A 21,118-nucleotide genomic window follows, 5' to 3' on the forward strand; every position below is an offset into this window, starting at 1 on the left:
ATTCCATGGCAGCTCTGGTTCTGCCTGCGCACAGAATTATTACTACAGTAGTCAAAATCGGAAGTACATCTAAAGTGCAGATAGCCAAAATCAGATAGTCAAAAACTGAATCGAACCTGAATCGCACCATGTGTCCACACCTTAAGTACTGAGGTTCCACATAGTAACCAGTGGAGGTTTTTACCTATGCGCTCAGGTCTGCAGCCCGCCCCAGGTAAAACCCGCCACTGTGCTCAATAAAGTCTTTGAGCCTGCACTGGCTTTACTGTGACTGGCAGGGACTTCCTATTGGAAGCCGACCTGCCAGTCACCCAAGGCAGTCCCATTGAGAGGTGTTCCCTCCCTACAGCTAGAGCCCATGGAATCCGGGGAATGCACATTGAGGCCAATACTGCACATGTGTTGGTGCCTGTCATCTGCAGTGTACGGGTGCTGGGACTAGCTTCTATGGGCTGTTGCCGAAACAGCCCATAGATCTGGGGGCCAGCGCATGTGACAGTCCTGCGACCGTGGTGGGGACCAGCGGCAGCACTGGGGATAGGTAGTGGGGGGGGGGCGGGATCGTGGCTGGTGCTGGAGCCTCCCTCCTGACCCTGGACTGAAAGGTCAGTCCAGGTTGACCTTTCATTATGAACAGAGGAAAAATCATTCGATGATGAGTGACCATTGAATGAATTTTCGCCTGTGCGGCCGCATGCGTGGGAATGTGAACATAATACATAGCCTAGCATACAGGTCTGAATCAGGCCCATAGTAACATAGTTTGTGAGGTTGAAAAAAGACATTAGTCCATTAAGTTAAATCTATAACTAAACACCTGTGGTGTAAAAGACCCGGATGAGGTTACTATCTATTCATTACAAAATCAGAGTCCTCGGTGACGCAAAAATAGCACTGCATACAGTAGTGTAGGGCTAAGCGGGTGTGGTATAGGGTTCCGACGGTCGAGATCCCGAAGTCATTATCCTAACATCAGGATCCCATCTGGCCGGACCCAGACAGCATGGTGAGCGCAACAAAGCCCCTTGCGGGCTCGCTACGCTGTGGGCGCGGTGGCTCGCTTCCTATTATATTCTCCCTCTATGGGGGTCGTGGACCCCCATAAGAGACAATAGCCGATGGCCGTCGGGCCCCCGTGTGTCGGGGTTTTGACTGTCGGGATCCCGACATTGGGTAAATGACTGACGAGATCCCGTCCGGCACCCTGCTTGGCGACTAGGAGTGACATACGGTATTTCCCTACATTATGCCAGCTATTCTAAAATCTTGTACCTACAGTATACTGCTTTTGCACATTGGATAAAACAGCAGACAGACAGAAGATGGAGTCAATGTATTTATTATTTTGCCTTATGAACAGAATGACACTATTATAGACATTTTAATTCACAGGGAAAAGAAAAATCTTTTTGTTAACCTATAGTTTTGCTAGGCGAGTACAATAGTCTTTACACATTTATTTTTGTACAAAACACAGCTTTCTTGGGCTGAAGCAAACTGCAACCACATGTTGATATCATGTATATTACAGCTACTTACAATTTCAGAATAGCAAATGGAGAAAAATAAGTTATTTAAATATGGATTTCATATACAGAAAGTGCAACATAGTTGTTTCATGTTTTATCTCCTCCAAAGGATATATGGACTGAACATTTTATTATACACAGACTATAGTAATGTCATGGAGGAAATGGAGAGTATACAATAGAAAGTGTACAATGTCACCAGAGGAAGTTCTGCCTTCCCTTTAATAAAATGCCCGTAGGCAGAAAGAGCTACATCAAAGGTAGCTGTTGGCTTATTAATAACCACTTGTTCAGCAGAAAGGTCAGCAGAAAGTACATGATCGCACATTCTTCCAGTATCCGATTTCATTCACCTTTGGCAGCAGATAACGGAACTGAATTGTACATAATAGCATAGAGCATGCTGGGAAAGGGGGTTCAACAACAGTTTCAAATCACTTTTGGTACAGATGCTTAATTATTTGTAATAACTATTATGGAACAATAAGCAGAACAAACTGGAAAAGCACTGATGTGTTTAAGTCCCGAGTCAGACACCATCACATTTTTGGGAAATATTAATAATATTTGAAATTTGGGTTATTACCTTTCTATCTAATAAAAACTATTGTGTCAAAGCCAAAAAGAGTTGTGGTTAATATTTATATCTTCTTCTGCAATATCGCATGGAAGAGCACATTTCAATTAATTAGCCAACATATACTGTCCACAATTGTTTTAATAAAGTTACATATCTATGAAGTCTGATCAGTTTTTAACTGCATGGAAATTCAATATAAACTTTTTTCTGACCACACATCTCATTATTTTGATTTGAATAATCAAACTATAGAAATGAGCTTTGATTCTTTAACATTTGGCCAATCCAGATTAAAAATACATATGAGTGTCGCTCCGTAACTTTCCGGAATAATATTTTCCAATAGATTGCTGGATTTGGTCAATACAACAACACAATTATTTAAATTTGTTTTTGATTCTACCATCAATGTGTGTGCCATTACAGGAATATGGTTAACAGGACTTAAGTTAGTTTGCTGCTTGCACTTCAATGCTTTGAATCTCATTTGCAAGGATTTTTTTTAGAATAAAATATGTCTATTTATGCTCAAATGTGGGCAACTGCATTTCTTCCCTCAAATTTATCTACTTTTTTTGTGTTTAATGAAAAACTTTATTGCAATTTTCAAACTTTAGAACTGACAGCCACAGAACAAAACAAATTGACATGCTTGTCCAAGCTTTATTTATAAGGTCCATGAAATGTAGCAAGCAAAGTTACAAACACAATGAGGGATGCCCGTGCACAGAACAGCAAACAAAACTCAGAGGTTTTATATTTTCAGATCATCACAACTTTGCTGCAACAGCTGTATCCACTGCCCAATTCATTCTGTGCAAAAATCTGCTGAAAATGTGCTAATTTCTCCTTCATACGATGGGGGTTATCCAATTAGCCATAATAAAACTTGGGATGCGCTAAATGGGGCGTTTTCTCAATGTTTTTCTTGTTATTACTAATCCAGAGCAATACATTTTGGCTGCTGATTGGCCGGCATTGTAAGACAACCGTGGCACGTACACAGTCTGCCAAAAAATGCTCAGTTGGGTGAACATTGGCACTGCGTACAAATCTGAATCAGACTCCAGGTCTTTTTGAAGTAGGCTTAAAACCTGTGTCACATTTAATGTAAACAGACTGCTCGCTTTACTTTACCAATATATTTTTTTATCTTATCAAAGGACATCATACAGTAGTCACACAATGCTCCACCCTGGTTGCCTTGTGGAATATCTGCCACAGAATAACTATTGTTCCAATTTTTATGAAAACTCTGTTTTCCACAAAGTGTCTGTAAAACTGTGCTGCATTCTACTGTACCTTCAAATGCTTCAATAATTCTTGTAGAGTTACTAAAACTTCTAAGAATCAAAGGAGGTTGTGTTGCCCATAGCAGCCAATTAGATTTTGTCGATCAAATAAAGCAAAAAAACTGGTAGCTACAATTTAATTGGTTGCTGTGAGCAATACCACCACATTTCATTTTACAAAGCTTTAGTAAATCTACCCCCCTAGGAATGCTCTGCTACACAGTACACAGAATAATATTACACAGTCTTTTGGTCTTTTGAACATGTATTCGAGCTGTAGAATACTTAAAATATGTTGAAAATGCTATATTTATTCAGTATACATTTGGAATAAAATAAATCTCTGTAAATAGCTCACAACTGAAATAAACTGTACAGTAAAGAATATATATATATATATATTTGTCTAAAATAATTCATGAAACGTAAGAGTTTGGTAACATTTTGCATATACAAATGATCTTAGCAACAAATGACAGAACATTTATGAAGAGTTATTTGGAAGTTGTATATGTGTGTAATAGTGCCGCATGATTGAAGGTTATGACACTGGTAGTGACAAAGCTACGGCAGGACCTATAGCGCTACAGCAATTAATGAACACAACTACAATGTTCAGTAGTAAGAAAAATATCTGATGGAATGATGATAAACTAACTTTATGTTGTAACTAACAAAAGATGGCGTGTACGATAGTGAAAGCATTAATAACAGGACACTGGAAGTTACCATATCAACAAGACCAAGTAGAAATATATTATATACAAGTACTGCTGTTGTAACCAGCTGTATTGACTTTACACTAATGTGCAAATTGTGCACCGTTACCTACACTTTAGATTTGAAGTGCCATGGTTCATACAGGATGAATAAGCTAGAAATGTTTGCCAAAGAGTTCTTCTATCCAAATAAGGGAGGATAGTTATGAAACTGGTGCAAAGTAAAAATGTGCTGCTGTCTACAACAACCAGTTGGGCGATTACTTTAGTTTCAAAGAAAAATGACAGCATCTGATTGGCTGGTAGTAATTCAAGCATGTGGATGCATAATTTGGTCACAAAGTATCACCAGTTTTAAGGTGAATCCAATTGAATAATATAAAATTAATAATTCAATTGTTTGTAATCTATAAAAGAAGAACTGCATTTGCTATTTATCTGTAGGCGGACTGTAATATAGAGGTAAATGTTGCTCCATACGTATTTTGTACATATCTCTACATTCAAAATGCTATTTGGTCACTCCTACGAGATTTATGGAATGCCGACAACACAAATGTATTTAATGACACACAGGGCCGGCTCTACCATTAAGCAGCTGGGTATTGGCGTCAGCGTGGAATGAGGGGGTCAGTAGGCTGAAGTTTTGCCTAGGATGTAGAGAAACTACCAACCATGATTACACAAAGCCAACAAAATACAATCATAAAGAAGCAATAATTACTCCAGAACTGTTAGACTTATGGTGTCATGCACATTTATGTGTAAATTCATTTTTGTATTATATAATAGAATGTTTGGGGAGTTTGGAGGTCTCTAAAAATATCCTGACCCAATTAACTGTATCCTACTCATGTCGGCACCAACTTTAATAAAATTGGTTTTAAATACTAACATAATAAGGACTTATCTAATTTAATTGGATTTTCCGCTTACTGAAATAAAACCCTGTGCACTTCACATAGATCTGTTACCCATAACATTCAACAACTACTAGCAATCACAATGAGCTGCAACAAGTTGCAAAAGGTTATGGTCATTGAAAAGCCTTCTCCTATTTTCCATAATATGCAGGTTTTCAGTTGTAAAATTTCCACCATGTTGGTACAACACATTATTGCGAAGATGGAAAGCCACCTAAATACACTATTGTTTGCTTTTTGTGACTCACACAAACCTGCAACAGCATAAAATAACATACTGCATAATATCATATGGTACGACAATTAAACAGACTGTAAGGGGTATATTGTTTTCAGGTGTAGGTTTATAGAAGTGGAGATGTTGCCCATAGCAACCTATCAGATAGAACATATCATTTCTCTAGCACCATCTACAACATGGGTCTTCAACCTGTGGCCCTCCAGATGTGAAACTACATGTTCCAACATGCATTGCCACATTTTTTCCTATAAGAGCATGCCAAAAAACCTCAGGGCATGCTGGGACATGTAGTTCCACAACATCTGGTGGGCCACAGGTTGAAGACCTGTGATATACAAGATAAAATCTAGAATCTGACTGGCTGCTATGGGCTCCACATCTACAATCCAGCTCCTTTGTAAATATACCCCTAGAGATGTCACACTTAGAGATGCAGACTGCAATCATTTCAAACTCAGAAAAACACACTCTTATGGGGGTATTCAATCGCCGCGACCATCTCCCCATGGGGGAGATGGCCGTCAGGCCCTATTCAATGCTGTCTTCCCCGACAGCATTGAGCAGGGTTTCTCGGCAGAATGAGTCCGACTTCACTAGCTGTCAGGCTCGTTCTGCCGAGAACGGCCGGGAAGTGACGAGCTGCCGGCTGCAGCTCGTCTCTTCCCGGCTGCAACTTGAGGCCACGCCCCCTTCTCGCTCTGCCTGCATGACACGGGACAGGGTCATGGCGGTCAAGCAAGCTCGACCGCCGTGACCTAAACATTGAATACCCCCCTTAATGTGTATATTAATACTGGTCTAATTGAAATATATACTCTAAAAGATAGTACTAGGGGGGTATTAATTAAAGCTCAGAGAGAGGTAACATTTTGTAGAGAGAATTTAGTAGCCAATCAGCTTCTGCCTTACATTTTACAGACTAAGGGGCAGACTTCCTATATCATTAATGAGGCAAAGCAGGAAGGGACATCGACAAGATGTATTAGCGCAAACTTTCCCCTCCGGCAATGTCCCCTGAAGCAGACAATGCATCAGCTCATGCTGGCGTGCTGTTTTCTTCCCTACAGCTGACTCTTCTGGGCATCAGCGAGATCTCGCTACTCACGCGAGATCTCCTGTCCCTGCTGTGAGAATAGGGCATCGCGCCCCTGCAGCTGTTGAAGTCGATAGCGGCAAGACCGTCCATACATTTACCCTGCATATCGATGAGCTATCTTTTGCGACCCTGTCATTTACCGCTCACCGGCACCTTCATACATGGGAGAAGCGGTATCAGCGCACATAACGTGGGCTGATACCTCTTCTTCCCCATAAAGCTGGTTAATACATCTGCCCCTGAGTTTGAAAAATGACGGGAGCATTGGTTGCTGCATACTGTCTCACAATTTTATCTCTCTCCAAGCTTTGATAAATACCCCCCTAAATATTAATTAATGTTTGGGAAACACTGTCTTTTATATGGTCTCAGATTTGTACTATGCACTTCATATCTTGTAAATCATTTGAATACAGTGGTATTCTCCTGCCTATAATAATGGAATGGACCCTAAAATATTTTTTTAGGTGGCCATGGCAACATACTTACCTTCTTAATTTATGTCTTACATGTCTTTTTATGGAACTAAAAACACCTGAAGACATGCAGTATTCCGCAACACCTTGGCACGGCTACAGAACCAGAAACATTATTTGAAAAATATATTTAAGGCAAAATAAGCTTGTTACCTTAGTTAAGCCACAAAAATGACTCCGTTCCCATTACTATGAAAAAGAATGATTGTATTAGTTATGTTAAAAAAACAAACTTTTAAAATTCACTGTAATACTTTGGTCTACTGAAGGTTAATGTTCTTGTGCCGATACTATGGAAATAAAAGCAAATGGTGTAGATACCCTAAAACACTCCTCTTTATCCACAGCCTACAGGGTCTGGTAGTCACACAAAATGCACATTACAATGCACAATCATTTGAGTCAACCAATAGTATGCGATTCTCAAAAGCTCTGCCTCCTGTCATTGGTCTTTAAGAAATGAACACGATGTCAAGTCATTTAGGAGGTTATGGAATCCATGTCCTACTGCTCATTGTGCTGAGGCTGCAGAATGTGACTGTGGAAGCAGGTCTCCCATTGTCGTAACTCCACAGTTTAAACAGCCTCTGGAATTATGGTCTTTATAAGTCTTGCTGCCCCAAGGAGCTTGTTTATATGTCCTTCTTCCTTTATTCCAGCTGCATGTAAGTGAGTCTGTGAGAGAGCAGGCACTTTACTCAGTGTGGTGAAGCCGGCATCCATGAGAGGACGGGCATACATAGGGAGTCCAATTGATATAAGCCAATCTGAAACAGATGAAATGTGTCTGGGAGAAATCGGCTTCCTGCAGATCTCTGTAAGTCCTCCACTTGGAATCTATAAAACAATGACATAATTTAGGATGTATGCATTATAGGTGTTATTGTTAGGTGGCTTATATTCAGCAAGCAAAATGTAATGTTTTCATTTGTACAGGAGCACATACAGGGACATGTCAAAGTGACTTCCTCACAAATATAGGGTTAGCTCAAACACATCATGCAATAATAAGGTATGGATTCATTTAGAAATGTTTGCAAATGTTAAAATATGCATTTAAAAACATTATGGAAAAAAGTTGCATAAAAGCATAAACAATGGGGACAAGATGGACACAATGGACCTTATTCAAGTTCTTTCGCGAAGGCAAATTCCTTCTCAAATGGACAAAACCAAGTGCACTGCAGGTGTGGCAGATGTAACTTGTGCAGAGAGATTTAGATTTGTTGTATTCTTAAGGCCCATACATAGTAGACGAGTTTCAGCTGAAAATCGCTAATTTTGGCCGTTTTGGGCGATTTTCAGATGAAAATCGCCAAGTGTGTAAGGTCCACCGATGGGAGACAGGCGATGATGCTCGCTACCGCATCATCGCTAGCAAAGTCTCCCATCTGCTGGTTTTACCAGCATGCCAGCGATGATGGCTGGTTTAACATACAATAAAGTTATTTACAATAATGTTAAGGAGACTTACAGCCATGCGATGCTGTTTTCTCAAATGTCTAACACGAATCTGATCCATGCAAGCTGCCACATCTTTTTCCTGCAAACTTAAATCTTCAGCATATCGTTCAACCAAGGCTTCTGGAATACCACAGCGGCCGTGCTGCAACAAGAAGAGAAAAACTAGATTTAATCCAACTGAGCAACACTTATTGCTTATAGATGTCCAGCAGTAACTGCAGTGAGAAGGCTGATGGTGACATTTACAGTATATATAAAGTCTAGCACATAAATTAGAGCTTTATTTGCACTTAAGTGTTTGATTATTATAACACATTTTACTGTTACTCTCATTTGAGCTCTTGTAAAAAAAAAAAAAAAGCAGTGTAAGCAGTAGTAGTAAATTGTATCAAGCACAAGATTTATTTGGGGGTGTTTGCATATACAGTAAAAGGGATATATATATATCCCTTTTCCCCCATTTGATATATATATATAGATGTGGGGAGCAGATGGCACTCGCACGAACTTTGGAAAGAAGGTCAGACAACACCAGGGTACCGACGTTTCGGATTTTAATCCGTTATCTAGGTTTGATAATCCGAAACGTCAGTACCCTTCTTTCCAAAGTCCGTGCGAGTGCCATCTGCTCCCCACATCTACATTGTCCCCCTTCAGTGGCACCCCGGCAGTTACTACCTAGCATCAGGAGTGCCATTCAACGCCAATCTATATATATATATATATATATATATATACACATATATACATATATACACACACACACACACACACACACACACATAAACTATGCAATATATATATAAAGAGAGAGAGCCAGGGATAATGGTATGTCCCTGCTTAAAGGATAGAGCAGCAGTTAAAATATGGTTATTAGCACCTGTGAGCTGCCCCTTTAAGAATGGTGTCTGAGGACAGGTCAGGGACTCCTGATACCAGACAAGCTGGCCAGGTTATAAGCTGGGGGTCTGAGGTTACATTAGGAGTTATTTGACTGTTAACCAGGATTGTTGTCTGACCATATAATGCAACTCTGTAACCTGTTACCTGCTTTAACCCCTTCCTGACACAGCCAGTTTTTGCCTTCCTGACAGAGCCCTTTTTTTCAAATCTGACATGTATCACTTAAGTGGGGATAACTTTTTTTTGCTTTTACTTATCCCAGTGATTTTGAGATTGTTTTCTCGTGAAACATTGTACTTCAAATTAGTGGTAAATTTGGGTCGATACAGTCTGTGTTTTTTGTGAAAAATACCAAAATGTCGTAAAAAAATGGAAAATTTAGCAATTTGCAAAATGTTAAATTTTCTGCTTGTGAGACAAATAATCATACCACTCAAAATAGTTAATAACTAACATAGACCATATGTCTACTTTATGTTTCCATCATTATTTCAACATCCTTTTAATTTTTTTGGACACTAGGAGGCTTAAAATAGTCTCAAATTTCAAGAAAATTTCAAACACTGATTTTTTTAGGGACCAGTTCAGTTCTGATGTGACTTTGAGGGACTTGTATGTGAGACACCCCCATAAATGATGCCATTTCAAAAACTGCACCCCTCACAGTATTCAAAACAGCATTTTGGAAGTTTGTTAACCCTTTAGGTGTTTCACAGGAATTAAAACAAAGTGTAGGTGAAATTTCAAAATTTCATTTTTTTTGCAGATTTGCAATTTTAATACATTTTTCTATGGAACACAGTAGATTTTACTAGAGAAATGTGACTAAAAATTGATTCCCCCAATTCTTTTGTTTTCATAAATATCCTATATGTGGCCCTAGTGTGCACGTTGACCAAACCACAGGCTTCATAATAGAAGGAGCACCTACTTGATTTTGGAGCCTCCTTTTTATGAGATTATTTTTTAGGCACCATGTAGGTTTCTAGGCACCATAAGATGCTAAAAGTTAGGAACCCCCCCACAAGTGACCCCATTTTGCAAACTACACCCCTCAGGGAATTCATCTAGGGGTATAGTGTACATTTCAAACCCCCAGGGGTTTCACCAATTGTGGTACAACTGGGCAGTGAAAATGAAAAATTATTTTTTTTACACAAAAATGCAGTTCTGGCTCCAAATTTTTCATTTTCACAAGGAATGAAGGAGACAAAGCACCCCAAAATCTGTGCCCCAATTTCTCCCGAGTACGGCAATGCCTCACATGTGACCAAAAATACCATTTGGGTGCATGGCAGGACTCAGAAGGGAAGGAGTGATTTTTGGATTTTGCAGCTCAGATTCTGGTGGAATGTTGGTGGGTGCTATGTCGCATTAGCAAGACCCCCGAAGCACCAATACAGTGGAACCCCCCCACAAGTGACCCCATTTTGCAAACTACACCCCTCAGGGAATTCATCTAGGGGTATAGTGTACATTTCAAACACCCAGGGGTTTCACCAATTTTGATACAACTGGGCAGTGAAAATGAAAAAATTACATTTTTTTACACAAAAATGCAGTTCTGGGTCAAAATTTTTCATTTTCAGAAGGTATGAAGGAGAAAAAGCACCCCAAAATATGTGCCCCAATTTCTCCCGAGTACGGCAATGCCTCACATGTGACCAAAAAATACCATTTGGGTGCATGGCAGGACTCAGAAGGGAAGGAGTGATTTTTGGATTTTGCAGCTCAGATTCTGGTGGAATGTTGGTGGGTGCTATGTCGCATTAGCAAGACCCCCCAAGCACCAATACAGTGGAACCCCCCCACAAGTGACCCCATTTTGCAAACTACACCCCTCAGGGAATTCATCTAGGGGTATAGTGTACATTTCAAACCCCCAGGGGTTTCACCAATTTTGATACAACTGGGCTGTGCAAATGAAAAATTACATTTTTTACACAAAAATGCAGTTCTGGCTCAAAATTTTTCATTTTCACAAGGAATGAAGGAGAAAAAGCACCCCAAAATCTGTGCCCCAATTTCTCCCGAGTACGGCAATGTCTCACATGTGACCAAAAAATACCATTTGGGTGCATGGCAGGACTCAGAAGGGAAGGAGTGATTTTGGGATTTTGCAGCACAGATTCTGGTGGAATGTTGGTGGGTGCTATGTCGCATTAGCAAGACCCCCAAAGCACCAATACAGTGGAACCCCCCCACAAGTGACCCCATTTTGCAAACTACACCCCTCAGGGAATTCATCTAGGGGTATAGTGTACATTTCAAACCCCCAGGGGTTTCACCAATTTTGATACAACTGAGCAGTGAAAATGAAAAATTACATTTTTTTACACAAAAATGCAGTTCTGGCTCAAAATTTTTCATTTTCATAAGGTATGAAGGAGAAAAAGCACCCCAAAATCTGTGCCCCAATTTCTCCCGAGTACGGCAATGTCTCACATGTGACCAAAAAATACCATTTGGGTGCATGGCAGGACTCAGAAGGGAAGGAGTGATTTTTGGATTTTGCAGCACAGATTCTGGTGGAATGTTGGTGGGTGCTATGTCGCATTAGCAAGACCCCCAAAGCACCAATACAGTGGAACCCCCCCACAAGTGACCCCATTTTGCAAACTACACCCCTCAGGGAATTCATCTAGGGGTATAGTGTACATTTCAAACCCCCAGGGGTTTCACCAATTTTGATACAACTGAGCAGTGAAAATGAAAAATTACATTTTTTTACACAAAAATGCAGTTCTGGCTCAAAATTTTTCATTTTCAGAAGGTATGAAGGAGAAAAAGCACCCCAAAATCTGTGCCCCAATTTCTCCCGAGTACGGCAATGCCTCATGTGTGACCAAAAAGTGGCAGGACTCAGAAGGGAAGGAGTGATATTTGGATTTTGCAGCACAGATTCTGGTGGAATGTTGGTGGGTGCTATGTCGCATTAGCAAGACCCCCAAAGCACCAATACAGTGGAACCCCCCCACAAGTGACCCCATTTTGCAAACTACACCCCTCAGGGAATTCATCTAGGGGTATAGTGTACATTTCAAACCACCAGGGGTTTCACCAATTTTGATACAACTGGGCAGTGAAAATGAAAAATTACATTTTTTTACACAAAAATGCAGTTCTGGCTCAAAATTTTTCATTTTCAGAAGGTATGAAGGAGAAAAAGCACCCCAAAATATGTGCCCCAATTTCTCCCGAGTATGGCAATGCCTCATATGTGACCAAAAAATACCAGTTGGGTGCATGGCAGGACTCAGAAGGGAAGGAGTGATTTTTGGATTTTGCAGCTCAGATTCTGGTGGAATGAATGGTGGGTGCTATGTGGCATTAGCAAGACCCCCGAAGCACGGTGAAATGATGAACCTAATAATCCATAGATGTGTGGTATATTTTAAAACACTCCTTTATACATAGGCCGGGTTTGTCGGGGCAAGTTTCACAGTGGAAAATAGTTTCCTTTCTTATTCCCTTTTTATAGCAAACTTTGCACCTTTTTTGTGTCCTGCCCTTTCTTGCAGTGGAGGGGATTTCGTTAGGAAAATGCTGCCCTGGTACAATACGGGGGCCAGTACTAGAAGTACTGGGGCCCTCTGCCTGCTGGTTCCCAAATATTAGGCCCTTTATGACTTCCTCTTGAAAGTGCATAAATGTCCCCCTCTGGCTGGTAGAACGGAATAGCACGTAAGCGTTATACAGTGCCATCTGGATGATATACACGGCCAGCTTCTTGTACCAGATTTTTGTTTTCCGCAGGGCACTGTACGGCTTCAGTACCTGATCTGAAAGATCCACTCCGCCCATGTACCTATTGTAATCTAGGATACAATTAGGTTTTGAGGTGTGGGTACTGGTACAGGGATGGAGGTGGTACTGTCTCCATGAATTGTTGTCAGTATAAGGACATCCCTCTTGTCCTTATATTTGACCAACAACATATTTTCGGTGCATATTCCCCTGCTTTCACCCCTTCTCATTACTTGGGCAATGTGCGTTTTTGGGAGGCCTCTTTGGTTCTTACGCACAGTACCGCAAGCTGCTGTACCTCTTGAACCAAGGGCCTTAAACAGGGGGATGCTAGTGTAAAAGTTATCCACATAGAGGTGATAACCTTTATCCAGGAAGGGGTGCACTAAATCCCAGACAATTTTTCCACTAACACCTACGAGGGAGGGGGGGCATTCTGGCGGTTCAATTCTTGAATCCTTCCCTTCATATACCCTAAACCTGTGGGTGTACCCTGAGGTGCTTTCACACAGCTTATACATTTTTATGCCATACCTTGCCCTCTTACTGGGAAGGTACTGGCGGAATTTAACCCTTCCTTTAAAATGTATAAGGGACTCGTCAATACAAATACATTTTTCAGGGATGTACATCTCTGCAAATTTGGCACTGAAATGATCAATGACCAGCCTGACTTTGAATAGCCGGTCAAAGGTGGGATCATCTCTGGGTGGGCACAGTGTATTATCGGTGTAATGTAAAAATTTAAGGATTATCTCAAAACGAGCCCGAGTCATGGCCATACGGTAAAATGGGGTGCTGTACAGAACATCTGTACTCCAATATTGCCTAATTTCTGGCTTTTTTACTATGCCCATATGTAACACCAGACCCCAAAACATCATCATCTCTACTGCATCTACAGGGGTCCACCTAGCAAATGATGACGTGGGGTTTTGTGCAATAAACTGCTGGGCATATAAATTAGTTTGGTCCACCATTAAATTTATAAAATCATCAGAGAAAAATAATTTGAAAAAGTCAATTTCTCTGAGACCTGCTGAATCAAATTGGATTCCTGGGATGGCCAAAAACTCAGGATCCTGGGGCTCAAAATTGTCTGGTGGTGGGGTCCATACGGGATCAATCATTTGGGGGGGGGTCTCAGCTGCTCTACGGGGGCGTCTTTGAGGGGGTCCCTCATCAGCAGAGGAGGAAGAGGAGCTTAAGGCGAATCCTTCAAATTCCCCGCTTGCATCACTGGCTGTGTCAGAGTCAGAGTCAGAGGCAAGCATGGCATATGCCTCCTCCGCTGAATACATTCTTCTGGATGACTGGGATGACATTTGGGATGACATTTGGGATGACATTTGGGATGCCATTTTTATTTTTGTGTTTCTGGTAGTGAAATGTTACAACACGTGTATAGTGTAGGGGGGGTACAAACTTTATTTCAACACGGGGGGTATGTAGTGTGTAGTGTGTATGTAGTGCAGAAAAAAAAAAATACTTTATACAGGAATTTGATCCCAATAATAAAAAAAAAAATTGAAGGGGTTAAAAAAAAAAGGTCCTGCGCCAAAAATTGAGCACAGATGTTGGTCAGTAACGTCCGTCACTGAACAGCGCTCAAAGGCAACAGGAATTTGATAAAAAAAAAAAAAAAATAGATCAACCCTGTGCCGAAAAAGCTGATCAGTGATGTACGTCACTGATCAGCGCACAGTGGCCACAGGACACCCACAAAATCACAGTGTGTGTAAAAAAAAAAATTAAAAAAAGACCCCACAGCACCCTCAAAAATAAAAAAAAAGGTGATCAGTGATGCGACACTGATTACCAGTGAGGGGCAGCAGGTGCACAACCTTTGGTGCAACTGGCAGCAACTGACAGGTATATATAAAAAAAAAAAAAAATGCACCCCCAAAAAGTTGCTGATCAGCACAGATATACTGATCAGCACAAAAGGGGGGGGTAGCAGACACAAAATATAGCACTCTCTATCACTCTCTGTCACTATCTCTCTCTATCTGTCACTCTCTGTCACTCTCTGTCACTCTCTGTCCCTATCTCTCACGATCTGTGACTCTATGACACTGCTGCAGCAGCACACACAGAAGTCACAAGATCCAGGAAGTATCCAGCTGCTGGCAGCACGCTACCAGCGGTGATCAGCGGTGATCAGGTAAGTTTCAGGCAAGGATCAGGTATGTATCACGACAGATTGGCACGGTGACCGCTCTGCACGCAATTCCAGACCGGAATGGCGTCTGCAGCGCAGTCACCGTTAGTTTAAATCACGCGCCTTGGCTGTGATTGGTCCGTGGGTCCCACGGACCAATCACAGCCTTGGGGGCAGGTGGGGTGAGGTGTCGTCGTCACCGATGACCCCCTCATGCCCCCTGACGCCTGGCGGTGATTGACACCTGTGTTACCGAGCGTCTGATTCGCCAGTAACACAGGAAAACGCTGTGAATGGCTGTTCACACTGAACAGCCAATCACAGCGATCGCCGACGGGGGGGCGGCATCGCAGCCCCCCCTGGGCATGCAGGGACATGTCTGCTGTCAGGGACAGCAGACATCGTCCCTCTGTCACTGCGTCTCGAGACGCAGTGGCACTTTGAAGTCATGACGTATATATACGTCATGTGTCGGGAAGTACATCCCGGCCATGACTTATATATACGTCAAATGTCGGGAAGGGGTTAAAATGCCGTTTATCCCTGTGAATGTCCTAACTGCTGGAGGAGAAATAAAGGTGCTGTTTGACCTTTTTCCCAGACTCTGTGAATCTTGTCACTTCTCTTTTTCTGCTCAGTATTCACAAATCATTTTTTATACCATATACTGTGCTGTGCTATACTATGTTTATAGCAAATGTCTGGAGGATTCTGGGTTGGTAACTTGGGCCACAGATATACTTTTTAGTATTTGGGATTAATTACATGTTTGTAGTTGTAGCTTTTTCTTGTTTTGTACAGTCTTACATTTTTTTTATAAAAAATGTTGTCATAGAAAAAGATCAATTGGAATATGCAAAATGTATCAAATTAGGAATATGTTTGACATTGTGGGAAATTGTAACTTTTGTTACTTGTTTCCTAGAACGGCCACACCGATTTTGATCGGGTCGGAAAAATCGCGTCGATCGCATCGCATGCGACTAAATCGCATGCGATCCGATCTACGCGATGGACCCGATTTTTACATTGATTCAAATGTGAATAGGGTCCCTGGGACCCTATTTTACATTGGATTCAATGTAAAATTGTCCCCAGACCCCAATTTTAACCCCACTGATGGCTCAAATACCCCCATTGTGAACGGCACCCCACGATTGACGCCAACCCGAAGCGTAGCGAGCCCGCAATGGGCGGCAGTACGCGTCCTCTGACCTTTTCATACCCCTACTATCCACGTCGGCGTGGAGTTGAGAATATAAAGTGTGGCGAGCGCAGCGAGCCAGAAGCGTGGCGAGCGCAGCGTGCCCCGCGAGGGGACGCGCATAACTTCACAGGTATACGCGTCCCCTCGCGGGGCTCGCTGCACTCGCCACACTTTATATTCTCAACTCCACGCCGACGTGGATAGTAGGGGTATGAAAAGGTCGGAGGACACCTACCGCCGCCCCTCGCGGTCTCGCTATGCTCGCCACGCTTCGGGTTGGCGTTAATCGTGGGGTGCCATTCACGATGGGGGCATTAATTAATAGCCATGACGGGGGCATATACAATGAGAAATGGCCCATATTGGGCCATTTCCCATTGTTTGCTATGTAAAATGTTGTTAATCGCGTCCATCGCATCTTGTGCCATTATAATGGCACAAGACCGACGCGATCAACGCGATTACAATGTTAAAAACATTGAACCCTATGGCAAAATCGCGTTGATCGAGTCGGTCGCGTGCCATGTTAGTTCACGCGACCGACGCGATCAACGCGATTTTGCCTTTGCCGGCAAAATGGACCTGATTTCAAAGGAAATTGCGTCCATCGCGTTAGTCGTGTACCTTAACTTAAGGTACACGATTACTAACGATTGTGGCCGTTCTAGGAAACAAATACCTAACTTTTTTTTTTACAGTGTACAAAGACTGAGCTTCTTCCCACAAAGCAGGGAACCCCCATAACACCAACTGTGATGGTTCACAGAATTTGTGCTTATACTTAGCCTGATATGTGAAACTTGCACTAGATCTTAAAAGCTAATGAGAATTGCTTGCTAAATTATTTTTAAATATATAGTGACATAGAACAAGCTGCATTCTTAAAAACAACTATTTCATAATGCTATTTTAAATTATTATACTAGGGCAGTACAGGTTTAGTATCCCATATTCAAAAATGCTCGGTACCAGAAGCATTATGGATAACAGATTATTCCATATTTTTAAATATTTGTTATATTTCAATGATGTATCTTGAGGTATCTTGCATTTACGTATGTTGTATAAACACATCAAACACATAAAATACACACAAATATATTTTATTTGTGCATGAAACAAGGTTTTAAAACATTGCACAAAGTTTGTGTACAATCTCAGAAACTGAATTTGAATGCCAATCAATCATTGTCTTGCACACATTTAGTGCCAGTTACATATCATGTCCTCAGTAGTGCTGTAACAGATGTCCCCAGTAGGTTTTTATCCCCCAAAATGTTTGGGGGAAACTATGGTTTTCAGAATAATTTGGATAAAAGATATTTGGATAAGGGATACACAACCTATATAAAAAATAGACAAAAAAAATAGGAACACAGAAATCATCCAGTTTGCCTGTATGCTTAATATGCCACAATATATCTACATAAAATAAAAAAAAACACCAAATTAAAAGATGTTTCTGGTCTATAAACATTCACAGCATCAATAAAGGTAATTGCCTGTACAATATTTTGGAACCAACATTACCTTATCTGAATATGGCTCCTCTGTAAGATCTATCTCTTCAGACTGTAACTTATTTTCTATCAATATCTCTTGATCCATCCCCCTGGCACATGCAACTTTTCTTGCTGACACAGGACCCAGTTTTACAGCATGTTGTGGAACACTAAGAGATTCTGGGGAATTGGCCAACCAAGGTGGTCGGGATGCAATTTGGGCAGCGCATTCTTGTGTAGCAAGTGTAGAGGAATCATTTGGACCCAACTGGCCATGATTTCTAACAGGAAGAGAAGATTCTTCTGTATAGGAGGCAGTAGCACTGAGAGGAGGGTGGAACAGCCCATTTGCAAGTCTTTCTCTGCTTTTTTTGGCTGGGACAGGGGGTGGTTGTGAAGGGAGTTTTGTTGGTATCCTGGGTTCTCCAGAATATACAGGTGCCTTGTCCAAAGATCCACGGGAAGTGTCAGTTGAGCTGTGAATCCCACTGCCTTTTTTGTGGCTCTGTAAATGAGATGTCCTTGTGCTCTGAAAGGGATCAGCAGTTTGGTGCTTAGACACTGCATCCAGATTACAAGATATCCTGTCATGCATATCTCCAGCTTCCTCCTCAATAAGTCCATCAGCAGATTCTTGACTTTCATCTGGTGGAAAGACAACTATGTTTTTGCTAATGCCATGAATTTCATTTCCTTCTTGTTGAATGTTGTCCATGGAATGTGATCTTGGCCAGATCTTAAGAGATTTGCTCCCATCAAGCTCACAACTTGCACAAACTCCAACAGGCAGACTCCGCCGGTTCTTTTTAGACCCAGTGAGACTCACAGATTTCATACAGGTAGCATAAATAGGATTCTGCCCAATCTGTTCACTGCCTGTGACTTCTCTGATCACCTTCAGGTTCAAGTTTGGATAGTCAATGTGCTGGTTTGAAGACAATGCTGGAGATATAGGAGAAGTCAGTCGACTCTTGCCTAAAAGAAAAAATATATATATATTACAGTACACAGATCAATGGTATGTATAAAATGTAGATCAATGGGATGTGCTAAATTGTTATTTTAAAGTGCAAAACACATTTACATTTTCACGCTAACAGAATAGAAGGAAAGTTAATCTTTTTTAGGGGTAGATTTTATTGAAAAGATAACAATTTCAAATTTGTTTTTTTTACTGTATATATTGACCAATATATAGTTATAACAATAGATTCAAACTTTTTCAATTAAAAATAAATTGACAAGTAAACATAAAACATGTGACAGGATCTCTGAAAAAGTTAAGAAGCTTTAGTAAATCTACCCTTTACCCCTTTCAGGTCCAACGTCTAGTCAGGCTCAATAGCCCTAGCACTAGTAGCAGATCCAATGGTGAGCCACTTTAAAATAAGAACATTAAGATTGTTCAAAATTCAATGTAGACCATTTTGAATAATAAAAAAAAAACAATTAATTTAAACCAGATGGACTGCAAAAAGGTTAATCTTTTAAAGCAGTTATGTTGGCGTGAGTGGCTATATAGTACATATTAAAATAGAAATAGGTCCGAATGGGCAATATTTGGTATACTATCCGAAAGCACTTGAGTAGCATAGCAGGTCCGGAAATTGTTAATGACCATATTAGCTGTAGCAAAAAGAAATGTATTGCTTTTTGTATTTTTAGGAAAACTTTTGTTTTTAAAATGGAGATGGAGGCGTCGCTACAAAAGTAGATGTTTACTGAAAGACTTTGCGACAAGGGAAAGCTATATAGATACCTTGTCCTAGTCACTTAAGGAACAAGTAGAAAGTGTTTTAGAGATACAAAATGGTATGAGATTAACGTATATGAGCAAGACCCCACGATTTCCCTCAGTAATAACAAGCCTGTGGTTGATCTAGGTTGTGGTGAAAAAAAAATATCTTAAGCATGAAAAAGAAAGTGGTGGACACCATTATATTTGTCTTTTCTTTTGGATGACAGATACCATTGTGAGACATGTTGATTTATTCTGGTTATATAATGGGTAATTGATCTGCTGTATGTAATACTGTATTCATATTGGATGTACTTCTTTGAATTTGTTTGTGTATTGGTCAAGCTTCAATAAAGAAAACTTTGTTAAAACCTACAAAAAAATCAATCAATTACACACCTCAATTGCAACCATACCTTGGGGCCCACATTTCATTTAGGGAAGTATGGAGCTCAGAGGGACTTGCTGATAGGAGGGTCCCACCAAGCCATTAGTGGATTTTCAACAAGGCAACCTAGGCATCTATCTAGATCCCAGCAGGTCTCATGGGGCCACAAAAAGATATACTGGCAATCCCAAATGTTCCTAGAGGAGCATTGCAAAACAACTTTATGATGTCATGTGGACCCACCCGCACACCCAGAGTCCCACTGTCTACACTGTTCATCATAGGGGAGGGCCAGCCACCCAGCCCTAGCCAGTATCAGCTGTCACTGCCAGCATCCAGCAGCGGAGGAAAGTGTCATAGTGGCATCTAGTCAGTCATTAGCTGACTGAGGAATCAGGATCTGGATGACAGTCACAGACTCAAAGTGCAGCATGCAGGTAATATGTAAACATTAAACAATATATATTTTTACCAGTAACCAGACTTAAATCTACATGATAATAGAATACAGATATCTTGGTTACATATATGATGAAATATATAAAAAACCCGAGCACCATACAAAAAGTGATAAAAAGAAAGTGATGAATGGAATCAAGATATAACATAAATATTGTGAGATTGTTAGAAGTGTTAAATAGAATGTAATAGTGTTCCACCTCAAAGCCACCTAGTCACACCAATCCAGGGGCACCACACCCTAAACCCATCCTAATCACAGAGTGGATTCTATAATTAGCAAGTACAGAGCCTAATGATAGTGGCTCTTACTTAAATATACCTAAACTTAAGCGGTGTACACATGGTGCAATATATTGCTCAGTATCCTGTTTTCATCAGAGACCATAGATGGTCGCTGATGAAAAGGAGACTCTGCCGGGGGAGCCACAGGGAACACGACCATTAGTGGCTGTACACGGGAGCGGGCACCTGGCAATTTATCACCCATAGCACATCTAAATCCCTGGCAATATGGTCGCTCAGACACCATATTGCCAGCGATGTGTGCTAAAATTGCACCGTACTTAAGAGCTGCCTACCTGGAGCTTGTGACATGACCCGGACACCTTAGTAATGTCAATGTTATATTAGCCAGGCATCCGTGCTTACAGTGAGAAAAGGCAATTGAAATCCCTGTTCCAGGCAGCCCGG

At 41.1% G+C, this 21,118-nt stretch overlaps 1 protein-coding gene across 5 annotated transcripts in view; it reads right to left on the reverse strand.

The window, feature by feature from the left end:
* Positions 1–1,323: 1,323 nt before the first annotated feature.
* The window catches only part of SASH1 (SAM and SH3 domain containing 1), an 893,545-nt gene continuing 873,750 nt past the window's right edge, over positions 1,324–21,118 (reverse strand). For all 5 annotated transcript variants that reach the window (XM_083176523.1, XM_083176527.1, XM_083176526.1 and 2 more), the window contains 3 exons: positions 17,869–18,815; positions 8,331–8,462; positions 1,324–7,693 (listed from right to left, as the gene is read on the reverse strand). In XM_083176523.1, coding sequence (XP_083032649.1) covers positions 7,433–7,693; positions 8,331–8,462; positions 17,869–18,815 — 1,340 coding nt within the window. In that variant the 3' untranslated portion in view covers positions 1,324–7,432. The remainder of the gene's footprint in view (positions 7,694–8,330; positions 8,463–17,868; positions 18,816–21,118) is intronic.

The sequence above is a fragment of the Crinia signifera genome, chromosome 3 (assembly GCF_055691185.1).
Source record: "Crinia signifera chromosome 3, ASM5569118v1, whole genome shotgun sequence".
In the NCBI taxonomy this organism is placed as follows: Eukaryota; Metazoa; Chordata; class Amphibia; order Anura; family Myobatrachidae; genus Crinia; species Crinia signifera.